This window comes from Lepisma saccharinum, chromosome 29, assembly GCF_977018435.1.
Source record: "Lepisma saccharinum chromosome 29, izLepSacc3.1, whole genome shotgun sequence".
Classification (NCBI taxonomy): Eukaryota; Metazoa; Arthropoda; class Insecta; order Zygentoma; family Lepismatidae; genus Lepisma; species Lepisma saccharinum.
The window spans coordinates 17228142-17245313 of NC_139257.1; the positions used below are offsets into that span (position 1 = coordinate 17228142).

Genomic DNA, 17172 nt, shown 5'->3' on the forward strand with positions numbered 1-17172 from the left:
ATTAACACTTATTGTGTTAAATAACTAACAAGGACAATGAATCTCTTTGGTTTTCGCAAAGAAAGCAAGATGGACACTCCTTCACCGAATTCTAATAACCTCTTACCTTCCGTATTATCTAAACTCAATGGTCTACTAATTGTACATCTTAATAGTATATGGACGGAAATAAATAGCGATGTGGGCAAGATGTTTTATGTTTTTAATAACAATTTACATTTCTATGAAATTCCGATCGACGGGAAACTTCAAATCACCGTGAATCCGGAAAACGCAGGCGAAATCAAAATATCTACCGGCAAGAATATTTTTCGAATCAAGCACGACAAGATGCTTTCTAACATTACGTACGATGTTTCTGCAGGAGATTACCTGTACGTGGAACTCCTCGGAGACTACGACAAACTTATTCCTCTCTTCGTAGAATTACGAATCGTCTATCCTATTATAAATAACCGTTAACCAAAAAATGCCTAACGACATTTTCGGCAACACCAAGCGTGTGGACCATGCAGAAGAGATTCTCATGTTGGACATTCGAGTTAAGAAGTTGAGGACTGATTTGATCGCTTTGCAGGAAACCTTAAACAAAAGTTTAGAGTCGGAAATCGCTACGCTCCAAACGCAATGTCTCGACCCTATTCTGAAAATCGATTCCGAACTGAAAACGCTGATAAAAAATTATGTCGACGTACCTTCTTACGACAGCGTTCAAAATATACAGTTGAACGTGGATTCGCTTCAAAATGATTTGGCCAAATTACAACAATTTCAATCGAAAAATGAAGATTTGGAAAAATTGAAACTCGAAATCGAAGAACGAACTTCCGCAATAGAAAAGAATTTCTCTGAACTTCAAACTGTGGTGAACGATATAGACGCAGAACGCTTGCATGTCGTCGTTTCCAAATTACAAGAAGAATTCACCAGCACGTTGGAAGAAATTAAATCCAAGTTGCAGACTTTGGAAGATACAATGACGAACCTACCATCGTCGGACGAACTGCAGGTCATCGGTAAAAGCGTTGCGAACATAAAAATTCAATTGGAGGCTTATCAAGATTTCGAACACATTCAAACCACCATTGCTACGCTTCAGGCGTCTCTGGAGTTGATCAACGAAGAAATTAAAAATATTCACGCTGAAGCAAGTGTGTTGACGAGTATTCAGGACAGGTTAAGCACAGTTCAGCAGAAGATCCAATATTTGGAAAATTTGAACGTCGAATCCAATCTTCCTCATTTTCATCACGTACTGGACAACATACAGGGTGACTTGGAATCGTTACGAACAAGCGTGCCTTCGAGCGAAGATTTGGAAAAATTGAAAACGGCGGTGACGGCACTATCCGATTCGAGTGACATCAAAAGTTCGTTGAGCGATCTCGAGAGTAAAGTGGCCAATCTCCCTACCTCCAAAGAATTACACGCTTTGAAAAGGAACATATCACGTATGCTGAAACGACTGGAAACGGAAACGGCGAATGTGGAAGAGATTCGAGACGAACTTGCTTCGCTGGTGTCGACGCTACCCACTTCGCAGAGCGTCGCCGACCTTCACACGCAGTTTACAGAGATGCGAATCATCGTGAACGATCTTACCGAGAAGAGCTCGAAATTGAATCAAATTGAGAACCTTCAGAACATTGTGGTCAACATCAGAGATCAAGTTGGAGTGCTGGAATCAACGCAGGAATCAACACTGGCCTCTTTCGGTGCCAAGTTGCAAGAACTCAACGAAAGCTACAAGCAGTTGAACGTGGAAGTGAAAATCAAACCGTCATTTTCTACCGTAACGGATACCATAGTTGAGCATTTGGTGCCCGTACAAAACACACTGGGTCAGCTTCACAGCAACCTCGTTAGCATCGATACTAAATTCGCTAAACTGCATTCTCTGCAAGCCATCGAAATCAACAGCGTACCCAATCAACAGAGAATCTCCACCTTCGTCGAAGGTAACAAACTGTACATGTTGCATCCTTATCATCCGTACTACAAGTTTCTCCTCGATGGCACGATTCAGATAAACGAATTTTCGTACTGGTCTCACGGCAGAAAAGCTAGCGTTCCCACCATGACTTTGATATCGAATCGTGGTGTCCAGAAAGCAGGAAACATTCCTCTGGCGCGTTGGAACGAAACGCGCAACATATATGAAATACACGAAGACGAAGATCTTACTGTTTTCGACGTGAGTGCCGGCGATAAGCTGATCATTCAAAACACGAGCGAAGTGCCACCCTCTTTGAATCCCATCACGCTGGTGCTTCTTTTGAAACGTAATCTCTAAAAAAATAATAAAAAATGTCTAGGCAAGCCATCGTCCAAGAATTGCATAAACCTGCACGCCGCAACTACAAACGTTTGGCTGTGGTAACCAAGGGAATCGACGACCTCTGGGAAAGTGACCTCGTGGAGATGAGTAGCGGCAAGTTAAAAAACGTACATAAATTGAACAAGGCCAACAAGTACCTCCTCACCGTCATAGACACGTTTTCGAAATTCGCATGGGCTCTACCTTTGAAGGCGAAAACGGGGACATGCGTCACGGAAGCATTCAAGACAATTTTTCGCGAAAGCGGCGGCAGACAACCACGGTTTCTGCACACGGACAAAGGGAAGGAATTTTACAATGCCGTATTCCAAAAGTTTATTCGGAAACACAACGTTCAACATTACTCGACCTTCAGTGACGTCAAGGCCAGCATCGTGGAAAGATTCAATCGCACTCTGAAATCGCGCATGTGGTCACGCTTCACGCTTCAGGGAAGCTACAAGTGGGTCACTATTCTTCCGGAACTTGTTAACGACTATAATCACACACGGCACGCAACGATAGGCATGAAGCCAGCTGACGTTACCAAGTCTGATGAGCAACGTTTAATTTCTAGCGTTTACTGTCCAAAATACACGCCCACGACAAAAAAGGCTAAATACAAAATTGGAGAACAGGTGAGGATTAGTAAATTGAAGCGAACGTTTGACAGGGGTTTCACACGAAACTGGAGTACTGAACTTTTTACCGTGGTTCGAGTTCTACCCGGGAACCGTCACACGTATATAATAAAGGACAGTGGCGGTGAAATTTTATTGGGGCGCTTCTATGAAGAGGAACTCTCTAAAACTAAATACCCCGACACGTACCTTATTGAAAAAGTTTTGCGCAAGAGAGGCAACAAACTTTTGGTGAAATGGCTGGGACTTCCGGAAACAAGTTGGATCGATTCAAACAAAGTGATTCTATGAGTACGTGGAATGTTGTGAAACGTTTACCTAATTCGGAAAGTGGAAGGAAGAAAAAGAACGGCGAATTGCTTCCCGACAGCATCCGCTGTCTGATCGTAGGTCCTTCGGGGTGTGGGAAAACAACACTGCTCGTGGACAATTTTCTCCTCGCACCGAATTGGTTAGATTGGAAGAACAGGCATCTGTACGTGTTCTCGAAAAGTTTGGAGCAATCCAAATACCAGCAACTGATGAAACTGTACGATGGTCTGGACATTGCAACGTTCGCCTCGGAAATAAAACCACTTGACGATTGTCGTGAAAATTCAGTTGTTGTGTTCGACGACGCCATCCTGGAAAATCAAAATGAAATTCGCAACTTTTTCACGCAAGGTCGTCACAAAGGAATGGATTGCTTTTACCTAGCTCAAACGTTTTCCAAAATTCCAAAACAGTTAGTACGCGACAATGCTAATTTCATATGTTTGTTTCGTCAAGATCACACCAACCTCAAGCATGCGTACGATGACTACGTAGGCGGGGACATGAACTACAATCAATTTTCGGAAGGCTGCTCTTCTTGCTGGAACGGTGACGATTTCGGATTCGTGACGATCGACATGACGAGGAAACCCAACGACGGAAAATACAGAAACAAAATCAACGACTTTCTAAACGTTGCAACGTTGTGAGAAACGACGTATATAAATAACGTCATGAGGAAACGAAAAATTGAAGACGAAAATCTCAAGCTTCGCGATTACCTCGCGAAACGCTTCAAAGGTTGGAAATCCGAGAATCGCGGATTCTACGAAGAGAAGAAACGTCAGGATCAACCTGTGATCGATGCCATCAGCGGTCTAGGTAAAGAAATTAAAAGTGTCACGGAACAAAATAAAAATTTGATTAATGAACTCGTGCCACTCGCAGCTAAAAGTTATGCCGTACCCACGCCTATTTCAAGCATTCCTTCGACGCCGTTCGAACTGAAGGATGCACCGGCACGACGTCGAGCCATAGGCAGCACGTCGTCGTCTTCGGATAAAATCGAGTTGGGACCTTTGGCACGAGACTACCTGAGTACAGGGAAATTCGACAAGGATGAAGTGTTCGGATTGTATCCCAGCATGGAAACCAGCGAAGGTGGCGGTGTGGTGTGGAAGATTGGGAAATCGAAGGTAACCTTCGAAGGCAACGACATTAAAGTCAATTTAGGCGAAAAGGATAGTTGGAACAGGTATCCGGGTACGGTGGGACTGTGGGAACTTGTTGCCAAAAAGCAGCCGAAAGATTATACCGACGAAGATTACCAGAGTTACAAGGAAATTCTGATCATGACGGATGCCTTGTACCAGAACAACGACGCCTCGCAGAATAGGGTGAAATCAAGCAGCGGCGAGAAGTACAGGAATCTCATCAAACCGATTTGGAACCAGGTCAAAACAGGCAGCGGGGTCAAACGCTACAACACGTTACCCAAAGAATTCGTTTGGGTGGACGACGTTAGGAAACTCGTGGACCGATTGTTGGTGATAGCCGGCGAGGAGAATGCAGGCAACCGTAATTTCTACAACGAGAAGGTTGGCATCGTGGACATGATCAGCACGAAACTTTCCAACTTCATCGTGAACGACGACAAGGGCATAGGTTACCTCATCAAAATCATCAACACGCTGCCTCCTAAATTTTGGAACGTGGCCGAAGGAAAGGGGCTTGTGAACGACATCATCAACAAGTTACCTTTCGAGATGCATCTACCTGGCTACCAGTACTGCGGACCGGGTACCAAACTCGAGAAAAGATTGGAGAGAGGAGACAAGGGTGTGAATCCGTTGGACGCGGCATGCAAAGATCACGACATCGCTTACAACACCACACAGACGGATCTGGACGCACGTCACGAAGCAGACAGAAAGTTAGAGCACGCAGCTTTCGAAAGGTTCGTGAGCAGAGACGCATCGCTGGGTGAACGGGTCGCCGCACTAGGCACCACCATCGCCATGAACACGAAACAAAAATTGGGGTGGGGTATATAAATAACATACCGTAAAAAAAAACAACATGGATTACATAACTAATTTGCCACCCGAGCTATTATCTAAAATATTCAAAAAGATAGTAAACGGAGATGTTAATAAACTTCTAATCATGGCAAGAACAATGCCGGAATTTCGCATCCCTTGTGAAATGGTTCTCAAGGACCTTCTTCGGGAGATCAGCGGCCTGAGGTGCGGTGATCTCAACATTCTGCTTTCGGCTGCAGGGGAAAAATTGGACGATAGGTCGGACGAACTGTACGAGGCGATGCAGGGAAGAAGACAGTATACTGATGATTGGTACAAGTCCATGCAGGAGAAGGAAGATATCACTACGCACATCCTCGCGTTTTCCGAAGCACGAACTTTCTTCCTCTGTTAAAAAAATAATAATATATATACGTGTCAAAAAACTTGATATATAAATAACACACATCGTGAAAAAAAAAACAATTAAATTTCTCTAACACACACACTGAAATTTTTCTCTTCTTCGATATGACAACTGAAAAAATGAGTGATCTCCAGGCATTAAAACAAATGCTAAATTTGTCAGTCGAGTATGTAAAAATTCGGGAATTGGAAGTCGACAAATCTTACACGATAACTTCCGGTTCAATCGTTTCTACCCAGTATGGTCCTAAGGTACGCCTGTTGCTCAACGCACAATACAGTCTATTTTTACCAGATCGATACGCTAACATGTTATCGGATGAGAAGCTATCTATTTTAATCGAGAACAAAACTCGAATCGTGTACAAGGGGACAAAGGAACTTTTTGGCAAGAAAACAAAGCACGTTATAGAATTTGTGTAACGACTGCGAGGCCTTGAAAATATATAAATAACATACCGTAAAAAACTACACAAGAAAAAATCTCAGAATATATATATAAATAACATACCGTGAAAATAACACATAGAGCATCAACATGAAGCCCAAGGGTGTCGTGTACCAGATACCATACTCCAATCTAAAAAATCTAGGTACCCTCGATGGGTTACTCACCAAGAAACAATGCGAGAAGAAACGTTCTTGCTTGTCGAAAGGACATGGAATGAAATTGCTGCTCAGCACACCTCAATTGAAAAGGTTGCAGCGTTCGCGGAAACAGCAAAAGATCGGAGGTTTCATATTCAGCATCCCGGCCATCCTGGCAGCATTGGGGGCCGTTGGAAGTTTGGCCGGCGGAAGTGCCGCCATTGCGAAAACCGTCATCGACTCGAAGAAGAACAAGGCGGAATTGGAAGAACAGAAACGTCACAACCTGGCCATGGAGAAGAAGGGGAAAGGTATAACCAAAAAACAAAAAAGCAACCTCGATGCTTTGAAGAAATATAAAAAAAAGAAACAGAAGCACTCACCAACCGAGACATTGAATCTCTGATCGAACCGTTACGAATCAAACACTTCAGAGGAGTTTTTATGTCCGACTCGTTACCTTCAAGCGTCAAAAGAAGAGAATGCGGAGTAGTCAACTTGGACGGTCAAGAAAATCCAGGCACGCATTGGATATGTTACCACAAAAATGATGATAAAGCATTCGTTTTCGATTCTTTCGGAGGCGTTCCACCTACAAATTTAGTTCATTATCTGAAAACGAGCAAAACCTCCATATACTACAACGACGAACGCATTCAAGATTTCGGAGACGTGAACTGCGGTCATCTCTGCCTCTCCGTGCTCGCGTTTCTCTCTAAAATAAATAACCCTACGATCGAGGATTTCCAGAAAGTATTGTGGAACCTCAAACAGCATCACTAGGATGGGCGTGTTCCACCTCACGAGCGAATCTTCAATCTTGAAACTCACGCTGCACGACGACATTGTCTATCCTAAATCCGTGGCTCTGCGTGCATTCTACAGCATGTACCTCATACCTAATGTTACGCAGCACAACAACAAAATTAGCGTCGGAAGCGAACACATCGTCGTCACGCCAGGACAATACAATCTTTCCACTTTGCAAGCTCAGTTACCCAAAGGCACGTACCTTTCTCAAAATTCGGTCACGCACAGAGTGGAAATCCTGTCGGCGACGGAGACCGTGGACCTGGGCACCATAGGAGAACTTTTAGGTTTCGAGAACAACACAAAACTCGAAGCTGGCATCAAGCACGTGGCAACAAACATTCCTAAATTTTTGGCCATAGAGACTCTGAACGTACACTGCAACGTGGCAGAAGGTATGATCACGAAATCCTCGGACGGATTGTTAGGAAGTCACAAGCAGACGGGAATCATAGCCACTTTCAAACCAAGTTCCGAGTTCATGGAACCGATCATCTACACGCCCTCTTCGCCGATCTATTTTCCAGTATGTCGCAACCGCATAGACGACATAGAGTTGGTGGTGACGAACGAGAAAGGAGACGTGGTAGATTTCGCAGGTGCCACTACGACGGCCATCGTGGAGATCAACGTATAATAAATAACCATACATGTAAAATGGAGCAAATCGAAAGTTACGAATTGCAATCTTTCCCTCCCAACCGTCGCACGTTCGCCAATCTCAACGAGGCGAACAGGGAGATCGAATACGACGTGGACGTAGGCGATGGGTTCATTCATCCTCACAGAGCGGACCTCTACCTTCAATTCGACGTGGTGAAGAAAGAAAGCGGAGACACGTTTCCCGCAGCAGCAAACTTGATACTCGTAGACAACTTCGTGCCTCACCTGTTCTCGCAGGTGGAGGTGAGGAAACACAACACCGTCATCGACAGAATAGATTATCCAGGCATCACGTCGACAGCAGTGGGAACTTTGAAATTATCCAAAACGGACGCAGCATACTATCAAGCGGGAGGATTCGAAGCCGGGACCAAAATATCGACGAGAAGTCACACGGTGCTCTTTCCCATGCGTCTGCTTCCGGGATTCTTCTCCGATTACAAGGAGATCATGTGGAAGGGAGGACTGAGAGTCACGTTTCGAAGAGCGGCCAACGACAACGACGCACTGATGCGATACGCTACTTTGGGTCCGGACGGCACCACGCCGATAGCCAACACTTTACCCGAAGCGGCGAAATGCGTCATCCGGAGCATGGAATTGAGAATGCCGGTGGTGGAATACGAAACGAACTACGCCCTCAAGTACAAAGCGGAGATCTTGAAAAGTCCGCAGGTGTTGATTCACTTTCACGGTTACCAGTGCGTGCAGAAGATGGCGTCGGGAAGTCACATGGAATTCGACGTGACGACGCAGTTCAACAACATACAGTTCGACATGCCAGATTTCGTCGTGGTGCTCTTTCAGACCGGGAGGGACAAAAATCAGGAAAAAGATTCCAGCAAATTCGACGACTGCAAGATCAAGAACGTTTATCTGAAGAATGGACGCAATGAAGTGTTCCCGCGCGAGAATTACAATCTTGACGTGACCAAAAACGATTACCTCAAACTTTACGAAGCGTTTTCGGCTTACAAACGCGTGACCGAGGGAAGTGTGGACATGTACTACACGCCCAGCGAATTCAAAGCACGGAGACCCATGACCGTCATCAACACATCTAAGAGAAAGCAGGTGGTGGTCAACGATCGAACCAACATCAAGGTCGTCTGCGAGTTCCACGATGCCTTGCCCGAGGATACCCTATGCAGTGTCATCCTGATTGCAGAGAAGTCCTTCGCCTACGACGTGAAGAATGAGAGGGTCACAGAGCAGTTTTAACAAGTTTTTTAACATCTTTTCTTGCACAATAAGAAATTTTCTGCACTAGCACAATCAGTTACAATGGCACAATACGAATTTCACTAGTTCAGATCAGTTACAAATCTCAATTTCATTAGCTATCAGCTACAATATCTTTTTGCACTATAGCACGAGACAATCAGAAAATTTGCACAAAAAAATTTGTTGTTGTTTTTACACGTGAAAATTAACAATAAAATTTCTTTTTTATCGTTTCAGATGCTGTCGAAACATCAAAAACATATACACACACGCTAGAAAATAAGCATGCAACTTTATTTGTAACACACACACATACATTCTCCATCTTCATCAAGAAAATATTATAATAAACATAATCATTTTTATCTATCTTATAATAAAACTCTATATCCAAAAAATATCACAACATCAAATAACACTAGAGTCGTTAGTACACGTTGCATGCATTACGGAGGTCCTCTGTAGGGTTTCATGGAAGTTTGGGGGAAAAAAAAAAACACGTGAAACTCTACAGAGGTGCGGTAATCTATAACCGCAGCCATTAGAAAACTTTTACATTTTTGGTTGGGCACCACGCACCCTGGCGAGGTTATAGGGGCCAGGCATTCTAAAAAACAACAATTATTATTTGTTTGTTTGTTTGTGTTACAATATATAAGCGCGCGCACGTATGTGTGTGGCACATCGTTCCCTCCCCGAGAGAGAGGTTTACGTAGGTCGCAATACATAAACATTTGGTCCCGGACTTGGAAAATTACGATAAAATACACTCATCTTTCAAAAATAAAAGAATGAGAGGAGAGGTTTACGAAGGTCACGATATATATAAACATTTGGCTCCGGACTTGGAAAATTACGATAAGGTGCACTCATTTTTCAAAATGAGAAGATGAGAAGATGAGAAGAGAGGTTTACGTAGCTCGCAATACATAAACATTTGGTCCCGGACTTGGAAAATTACGATAAAATACACTCATCTTTCAAAAATAAGAGAATGAGAGAATAAGAAAATGAGAAGATGAGAGCGCGCGCATGTGTATATGCCACATCTTTCCCCCCCGAGAGAAAAGTTTACGAAGATCACCATATATAAACATTTGGCCCCGTTGATTCCAGCACTCCAACTTCATCTCTAATATTGACGACAATATTCTAAAGGTAGAGAGAATGAGAGAATGAGAGAATGAGAGAATAAGAGGATGAGAAGAGAGGTTTACGAAGATCACAATATATAAACATTTGGTCCCAAACTTGGAAAATTACGATAAAGTGCACTCATCCTTCAAAAAATAAGAGAATGAGAGAATGAGAGAATGAGAGAATGAGAAAAGAGGTTTACGTAGGTCGTGATATATAAACATTTGGTCCCAGACTTGGAAAATTACGATAAGATGCACTCATCTTTCAAAAAATAAGAAAATAAGAAAATAAAAAAATGAGAGAATAAGAGAAAGATGGGAGGATGAGAGGAGGATGAGAGGAAGATGAGAGAATAAAAAGAGAATGAGAAAGATGAGAGGATGAGGGGATGAGAGCTCATCTTTCACTCATCACTGCCTTTTTGCGCCCGTGAAACGTCGTCAGCGTAATAAATGAGGCGCGGAACGGGGGGGGAAAGTGAGTTTTTCAACTTTTTGTGGTCGTTTAGTCAAGAAATCAGAGTTGTCGTCAGAAGTACATATTTACTCTACTTATATACCGTGCGTTCATTTCGATCTGCAGCCGAGAGATCGGGCGAAGCGTGGCGGGCGGCGCTGGCGGAGATGCCGACATTTGCGGCCTGTAATGCCTGCTTATTTTTATGGACATATGCAGACATTTATATAAATATTGCAAAACGGGCACTAACCTGTGTTATAAGGGTACAGTTTTAATTTTAGTAGCTTAGTGGCTGTATGTGCTGATGATTTTGACACGCCCATCTCCTGGAAACTCGGCGTAGAGGTTTGTTTGGAGAACGTTCTAACGCTGCACCAATTTCATCGAGTTTTGCTTCGATTAGAATCACTCGTTTTTGCTTAGGTATTTTAAAATTTAACGATCCAATTTTCTCGTAATTTAAGGACAAGACGTCTAACCGTATCTCTATGTGGAGGTGAAACACCTGGGAATTTCTGTAGAAATTGCCTACACACGTCTCGACACGAGTCTGTTTTCACGTAAGTGTCATACATAAAAATTATTTGTTCTAACGTGAACCTTGCGGCTGTCATTCCAATCGTCTCACTGACACAACACACATACACACTGCACTAACACAAACAAGTAACGGCAAGTAACCAAGAATAACACTCTTGCGAACAGTTCGAAATTAACACGTTCTTGGTTTACATCTGCTCGCCACTAAATTCACAGCTCTGTCTTCATCTAATCGCGAAGGTACAAAAAACTCGAGCTCTGAGATTTCGGAAGCTCACGAACACCACTGACTTTTAACGGTTTCGTCTGCAGCGTAATCTTGATACAGTGTTGCACATTCGAAACCTCCAAACGATCCCCATCGACACAAAACTCTTCCAAGGATATAAACTTAAGCAGGACGTTACTGGTCAAAACTATGATTAAAATGTTTATTATCTGTGGCTCTTAACATCATTTCTAAAGCGTATTTATTTGTGTATATAACGACAGAACTTGGATGAATTACAGAAGAACTTTTGCGTGTTATAACACAGGTTAGTGCTGGTTTTGCAATATTTATATAAATGTCTGCATAGGTCAATAAAAATAAGCGGGCATTACAGGCCGCAAATGTCGGCATCTCCGTCAGCGCCGCCCGCCACGCTTCTCCCGATCTCTCGGCTGCAGATCGAAATGAACACACGGTATATACCTATACTCGTAGAAACAAACTTCAATTGTACAAAACGGTCACAAATTATTGACCACATTTCAGTCATCGATTGATTGCGTTGGTGTTTTAAGTCCACTTTATGCGCAGTGAGGCTAATCGGGACTGGACCTACAGTTTAAAGTGGGATCCGAACCACTATGTGCCTCTACCGGGTATCGAACCCGGCAACCCTTGATTACAATGCGGCGACGCTACCACTGCGCCATCAGCGAGATACGCATTTCAGTCATGAATAGCAAAAGAACTACGTATATTAATCCATAGAGCAGCTCATAATGTTTTTTGTTTTCAAATTTTAATTCAGTGCCATAATTTGGTTATTGTGCAGCTAGAACGCGAAATTAAATGTACGTAAGCCCTGATTATCGAGTCTGCATTTACTCATCCAATAATCGTTCAGCCTGTTTAATTGACTCATTCGCCTTGCACCAACACACACATTCTACATAATAATGCAATTAGTAATCTCGTGTCTGATTAAGCGGGATAGTCAAGTAACTTTGATTTAGGTGAATTTTTATAAACTTTACACCCTTACTCTTACCTCTCATTATCATCTCAACAATTAGCAACTGATGTGTTCTTAATTCTGTGACAATGCAAGACAAATAAGCACTAGCATATAAGTCAAAATATAATTTATTCTCTTACCAGTGGATTGGCCCATGGAAAGAACATCCCAAGAGAAAATAGTCCCAAAAGAGGGCCTGCCGTTATTCCAGCCAGACTCTTGCCAACCTGAAATTTTAAAAGCAATTGTTTATCATTTTCCACTTTGATTTTTAGGCATGTAATATTTGAATAACCGACATTTCCATTGTTAATGTTTCGTTATATTGTGTGTTATGTCTGTAAACATGAATGTTAAATGAGTCTTGAGGCCAAGGGTAGATAAAGGTTCCGTTAACCGTGTTCCTGGTGATTAAAACGAAGCGAGCCTTCCTTGCAACTTGTAAATGCATTTCTTGGATCGGATTTAAATGTTTAACAGTGTTTCTGTGCCTCAACTTTTACCTTACCATACCATACACAACATTCTGAAATACTTGCAACAATCTCAGTTTCCTGTAACTATATTCTACAACCACGATGATGTATCCATGCAGAAAACGAAATTCATCAAATTTATTTGAACCAGAAACGCATGGATTCATGGGCGTATTTAAAGGGGAGTTCAACGGATCCTAACCTCTCCTCCCTTTTGGTTCAGTAAAATTACCAGATTACCTGTTCTATCCGCTTGTTCATAAAAATTTATTTGTACTTACTTTATTTTCCTAAATTTGAGACAATATGGATGGGAAGGAAATTACTTAATTCCACACATCAGATTGGACTAGAGACCAAATGTCTGCAATTTCCTCGTAGTTTCGGAATTTCTGCAATAAGAAACTACATTGGGACTGCCAATCAGTTATATTTTGTCCCCTTCGAGTCTTAAAGGAATTACGTTTTTAAAAACCCAGTCCAAGAAAACCAGTGAACTTCGTAATATTCTCAAGCTGTTTGACACAAGATGAACAGTAAAGTGTGAATACTAAGTAGCGTCACTTCGTGACTACACACAACTCTGTCGGGTCAACCCCCACCCCCCGGCTCCCCAACAAACTTCAGGTCAGCAGTGTCCTGGATTTTCACTTATGAAATAAAGCAACCCTAATCATACCACAAATTGAACGCCCCCTTACGTGATCTATATATACGCCCATGCATGGATTGATGCACTAATGTTTGTATTTTGGCGTTTGCCAAGAATCAGTTTACAGTGTCATGCATTTTTGTATATCGATTGTAAAATTAACGCCAAAATACATCATATGATTCAAATGAGTGTTTCTTTCCACATTGATGCGTTTTTTTATGCACCTGCCTGCATCTTTCTCACTGATGCACTTAGACATCTGGTCTGGGCTACAAACTTCATGCATTTTTGTTTCAACTGATGCATTTACTTCCCTGTTTGCATAGAGGCAAAACACAAATGTAGATATGTATGGTCGCAAGAGAGTTAATCCCGCTGTAGACGAGAGCATTTCCTTTAGCATTTTTCTTAACATTTATGCCATGACCAAAAAGCTACCGTGTAAAGTGAGAAATGTTATGGTATTTCAGATGCCATGGCATATTTCATGGCATTTCTCAAGGATAGGCTCGGTCCGAATCATTTTTCGTAGCGTAACCAATCAGAGGCGAGCTCTAGGTCACGAGTGCAGTTATAATGGCGGCCGCGTGAGATGTAAACAGCGTATCACTTCACATTTTTAAAAGACGATAACTATTCTCCCGAGAGGAATATCGCTTCGTATTAAATGGTTTTAGGTAGAGAAGAATGGCGCTGAATAAATACATACTTTACAACGTTTACTGTACACGAATGGAAGAATATTTTAGTTGTTTCAAATGTAAACACCGTGCACTAACCATAGACCATGTAACTCGACGTGCCTTTCATGCTGTATATATTATATATTGTAATCGCAAAAATTAACCGAAATGCTCCATGAAATGTTTCCGTGTAAAGTACTATCTTCTATAATATTTTTGGAAGCATTTACGATAGCAAAAATCTTAAAGGAAATGCCTTCGTCTAAAGCCGGCCTTACGAAATGGGGACTGAGGAAGCCTGCAGCCCCCCTCAAATGCACGATACGAATTCAAAATATGAAAGCCTATTCACTATTACTAAGATGGGTTCCCGGGCTCCGATACCCGATGGAGGCATGTAGTGGTTCGGATCCCACTTTAAACTGTAGGTCAAGAACCGATTAGCCTTTCTGTGTATAAAGTGGACCAGCGCTCCAAGTGGAAAATGTTAGCTCGGGGAATGTTTGGTCGAGCCTTGGGGTTAGCTGAGGGATGCTCTTGCGGTTTAACATGATGACAAGTTTCTAGCTGGTAGGATACCATCCCCCCTCACTTCGAGTACTGAGTGGGCTTGTAAACAAAACTCAAGCTATTACAAAAGCGAAAATGGTTAAGTAGGAATATTGCAATGTCACTAATTGAGGTTCCGAAGGAGAGCTTACCTGTAGAATGGCCCCTAGCTTTTCCACGAGGAAAACAGCCCCGACGCAAATGACCCCCACCACGACGACAATCACCTTCATGAAGAAGCTGGCCTGGGCCTCTGTGATTGGCTTCCGAAGCACCGGCCGCAGAAAGTCCTCCATGATGACACCGGTCATGGAGTTCAGGCCGGTGGACATGGAGCTACATGAGGCAACCAGGACATACAAAATAGACAAAAGTTAATGCATTCGAAAGCAGTCAAGTAAATGCATGTTTAATTAATAAGAGAAAATGATGACTTATACAGGGTGTTCCAGACGTTTCCGTACTCCCTAGATTAGATAACATAGTACATATTACTAGATACGTCCCGATGGTACAGTGGTTGCGTCGCCGCCTTGAAATTAAGAGGTCCTGGGTTCGATACCCGGTGGAGGCATATACTGGTTCGGATCTCACTTTAAACTGTAGGTCCAGTCTCGATTAGCCTCTCTGGCTACAGGACGCGCGCAGATTCGAGTCTCCTTGGGGACTGTTACTCGACGGGTGAGATTATACATTATAACATACTTGTGAACTTTACGTTACATTACGTTACAGTCCGCTTTTCATCGACAGCAATATTACGCTCTAAAAAGATCAAGCTTGCGACAAATCATGTAAATCTAAAAACAAAAAATCCTAGAGGTTAATTCTGTATAAATGAGAAAATCATAAAGTGTAACTGCTTTTTATAATAACAATAATTCTCAGATAAAATTCAACTTTTGTAAACGAACAAAATTTCCAAGAAATCGTTAGGAACGTTTTATAGTAGCAACTATTCACTAAACCGATCAGTCGGCTAGTACCAATTAATTGAGGAATAGGCTAATAGTAATCTTATTAACTTACTAAAGGATTTCTAGGCTAATTATAAAATGGGGTTTGTATCTTCCATGTCTGTATTTCTGACTGAGTTTTGCTTACGCAGAAAAAATGTCATACTAGCCTTGCATACAGCATATACCAATGGAGGTGAAAAGATGCCTTAAATAACGTTTTCGGTGATATTAAAATGTGACTCAACGTAAGATTACTGCCCAACGATTTCTATGTATTGCGATTTTTAGTGCGGATACACCGCTAGTTATAATTGTAACTTTACTCACCTGAGGGCAGCACTGAACACGCCCGCAACGAACATGCCTGGGAGACCAGGAATGTAGCTAGCGACATCCATTACAAAGTAAGGCAACAACTGGTCGGATTTCGTTATAGACTGAAAAGAAGATGATGAAGATCAGGCCCGTAGCCAGGATTTCTTAGTGTAGGGGGGGGGGGGCGAGGTCAATTCTAGGGGGGGCAATTTTTTAATATATTGTATTGCATTGGCAAATATTGCAGGGTACAAATCGGCACTTGCCCCCTCCTCCAAAAGTGTTAAGTAACATGAAAGGGATGATATCTTGAAACTCCAATGAACAAAAAAAGTTCGAACAACATCAAATAACAATATTACGATGATGACCTTTCGAACTACCAAAGAATACAAAGATAAAGTTTAACGTAAATAGGCTAATCGGGACTGTATCTACTCTATATTTACAAGTCAATAATGTTAATATGTACCAACAGCTTTGGGCTTCTCTGCAGAACTGATTAAGGAAGTTCTTTATAAATCGTGCTTCATAATAATTCCCTCTTAGTTTCTAGTATGCAAGATTTTTACACACAAAGGAATCTAACGATAATCCAACACCATTGTGTTGTGTTATGCATCAAAAATCGAATTAATTAAATAATAATGGTTACATATTATCTACATTTTGATGAATTGTGTAAAAATTTTAATACATTTCTTGTACTTCCTTAAACATTAAAACATGGGTCCACCACACTACAGACAATGTTTGTCTACTGGTTACGTTAACCATTTTTGCAAAATATTGTCTGAATTGTATTATTGTTGAAACACATGTGTTTGACACCCAACAAACAAATAGGCGTCCCTTGATTGATCGATGACTTCCTGGATGATAGTGTCATCTTTAATATTTCATAGTAAGTTTCAAAGAGGGAAATTTTGAATCATCTTTACGTTTGAAAAAGATGTTCCTTAATGACTATGGTACGAAACCAAACGATACAAGGGGTCTCCTTCGCCATACCCCATCCCCGCGGCACAAGGTCTCTGGGTCGCTTATCACCACCACTTTTTAAACAGAAGCGTACAAACCCCAAATATCAGTCTTTATTATGCTGATACGGATTTCTGCCAATCACAGAATGGCTTAAGATTTATTAATAAAATTAGGAGAATCAACTCCATAGCAGAAGAGTTTACATAATTATTTGTCAAAAAATGAGGTTGTGTCTGAGGTACTT

General features: G+C 41.9%; 1 protein-coding gene across 2 annotated transcripts in view; it reads right to left on the minus strand.

Annotated features, from left to right (window-relative positions):
- LOC145981230 (sodium-coupled monocarboxylate transporter 1-like) overlaps positions 1-17172 on the minus strand; it is a 99248-nt gene that overhangs the window by 31592 nt on the left and 50484 nt on the right. For both annotated transcript variants that reach the window (XM_083114376.1, XM_083114375.1), the window contains 3 exons: positions 15957-16066; positions 14823-15006; positions 12448-12534 (listed from right to left, as the gene is read on the minus strand). In XM_083114376.1, the coding sequence (XP_082970502.1) occupies positions 12448-12534; positions 14823-15006; positions 15957-16066 (381 nt within the window). The remainder of the gene's footprint in view (positions 1-12447; positions 12535-14822; positions 15007-15956; positions 16067-17172) is intronic.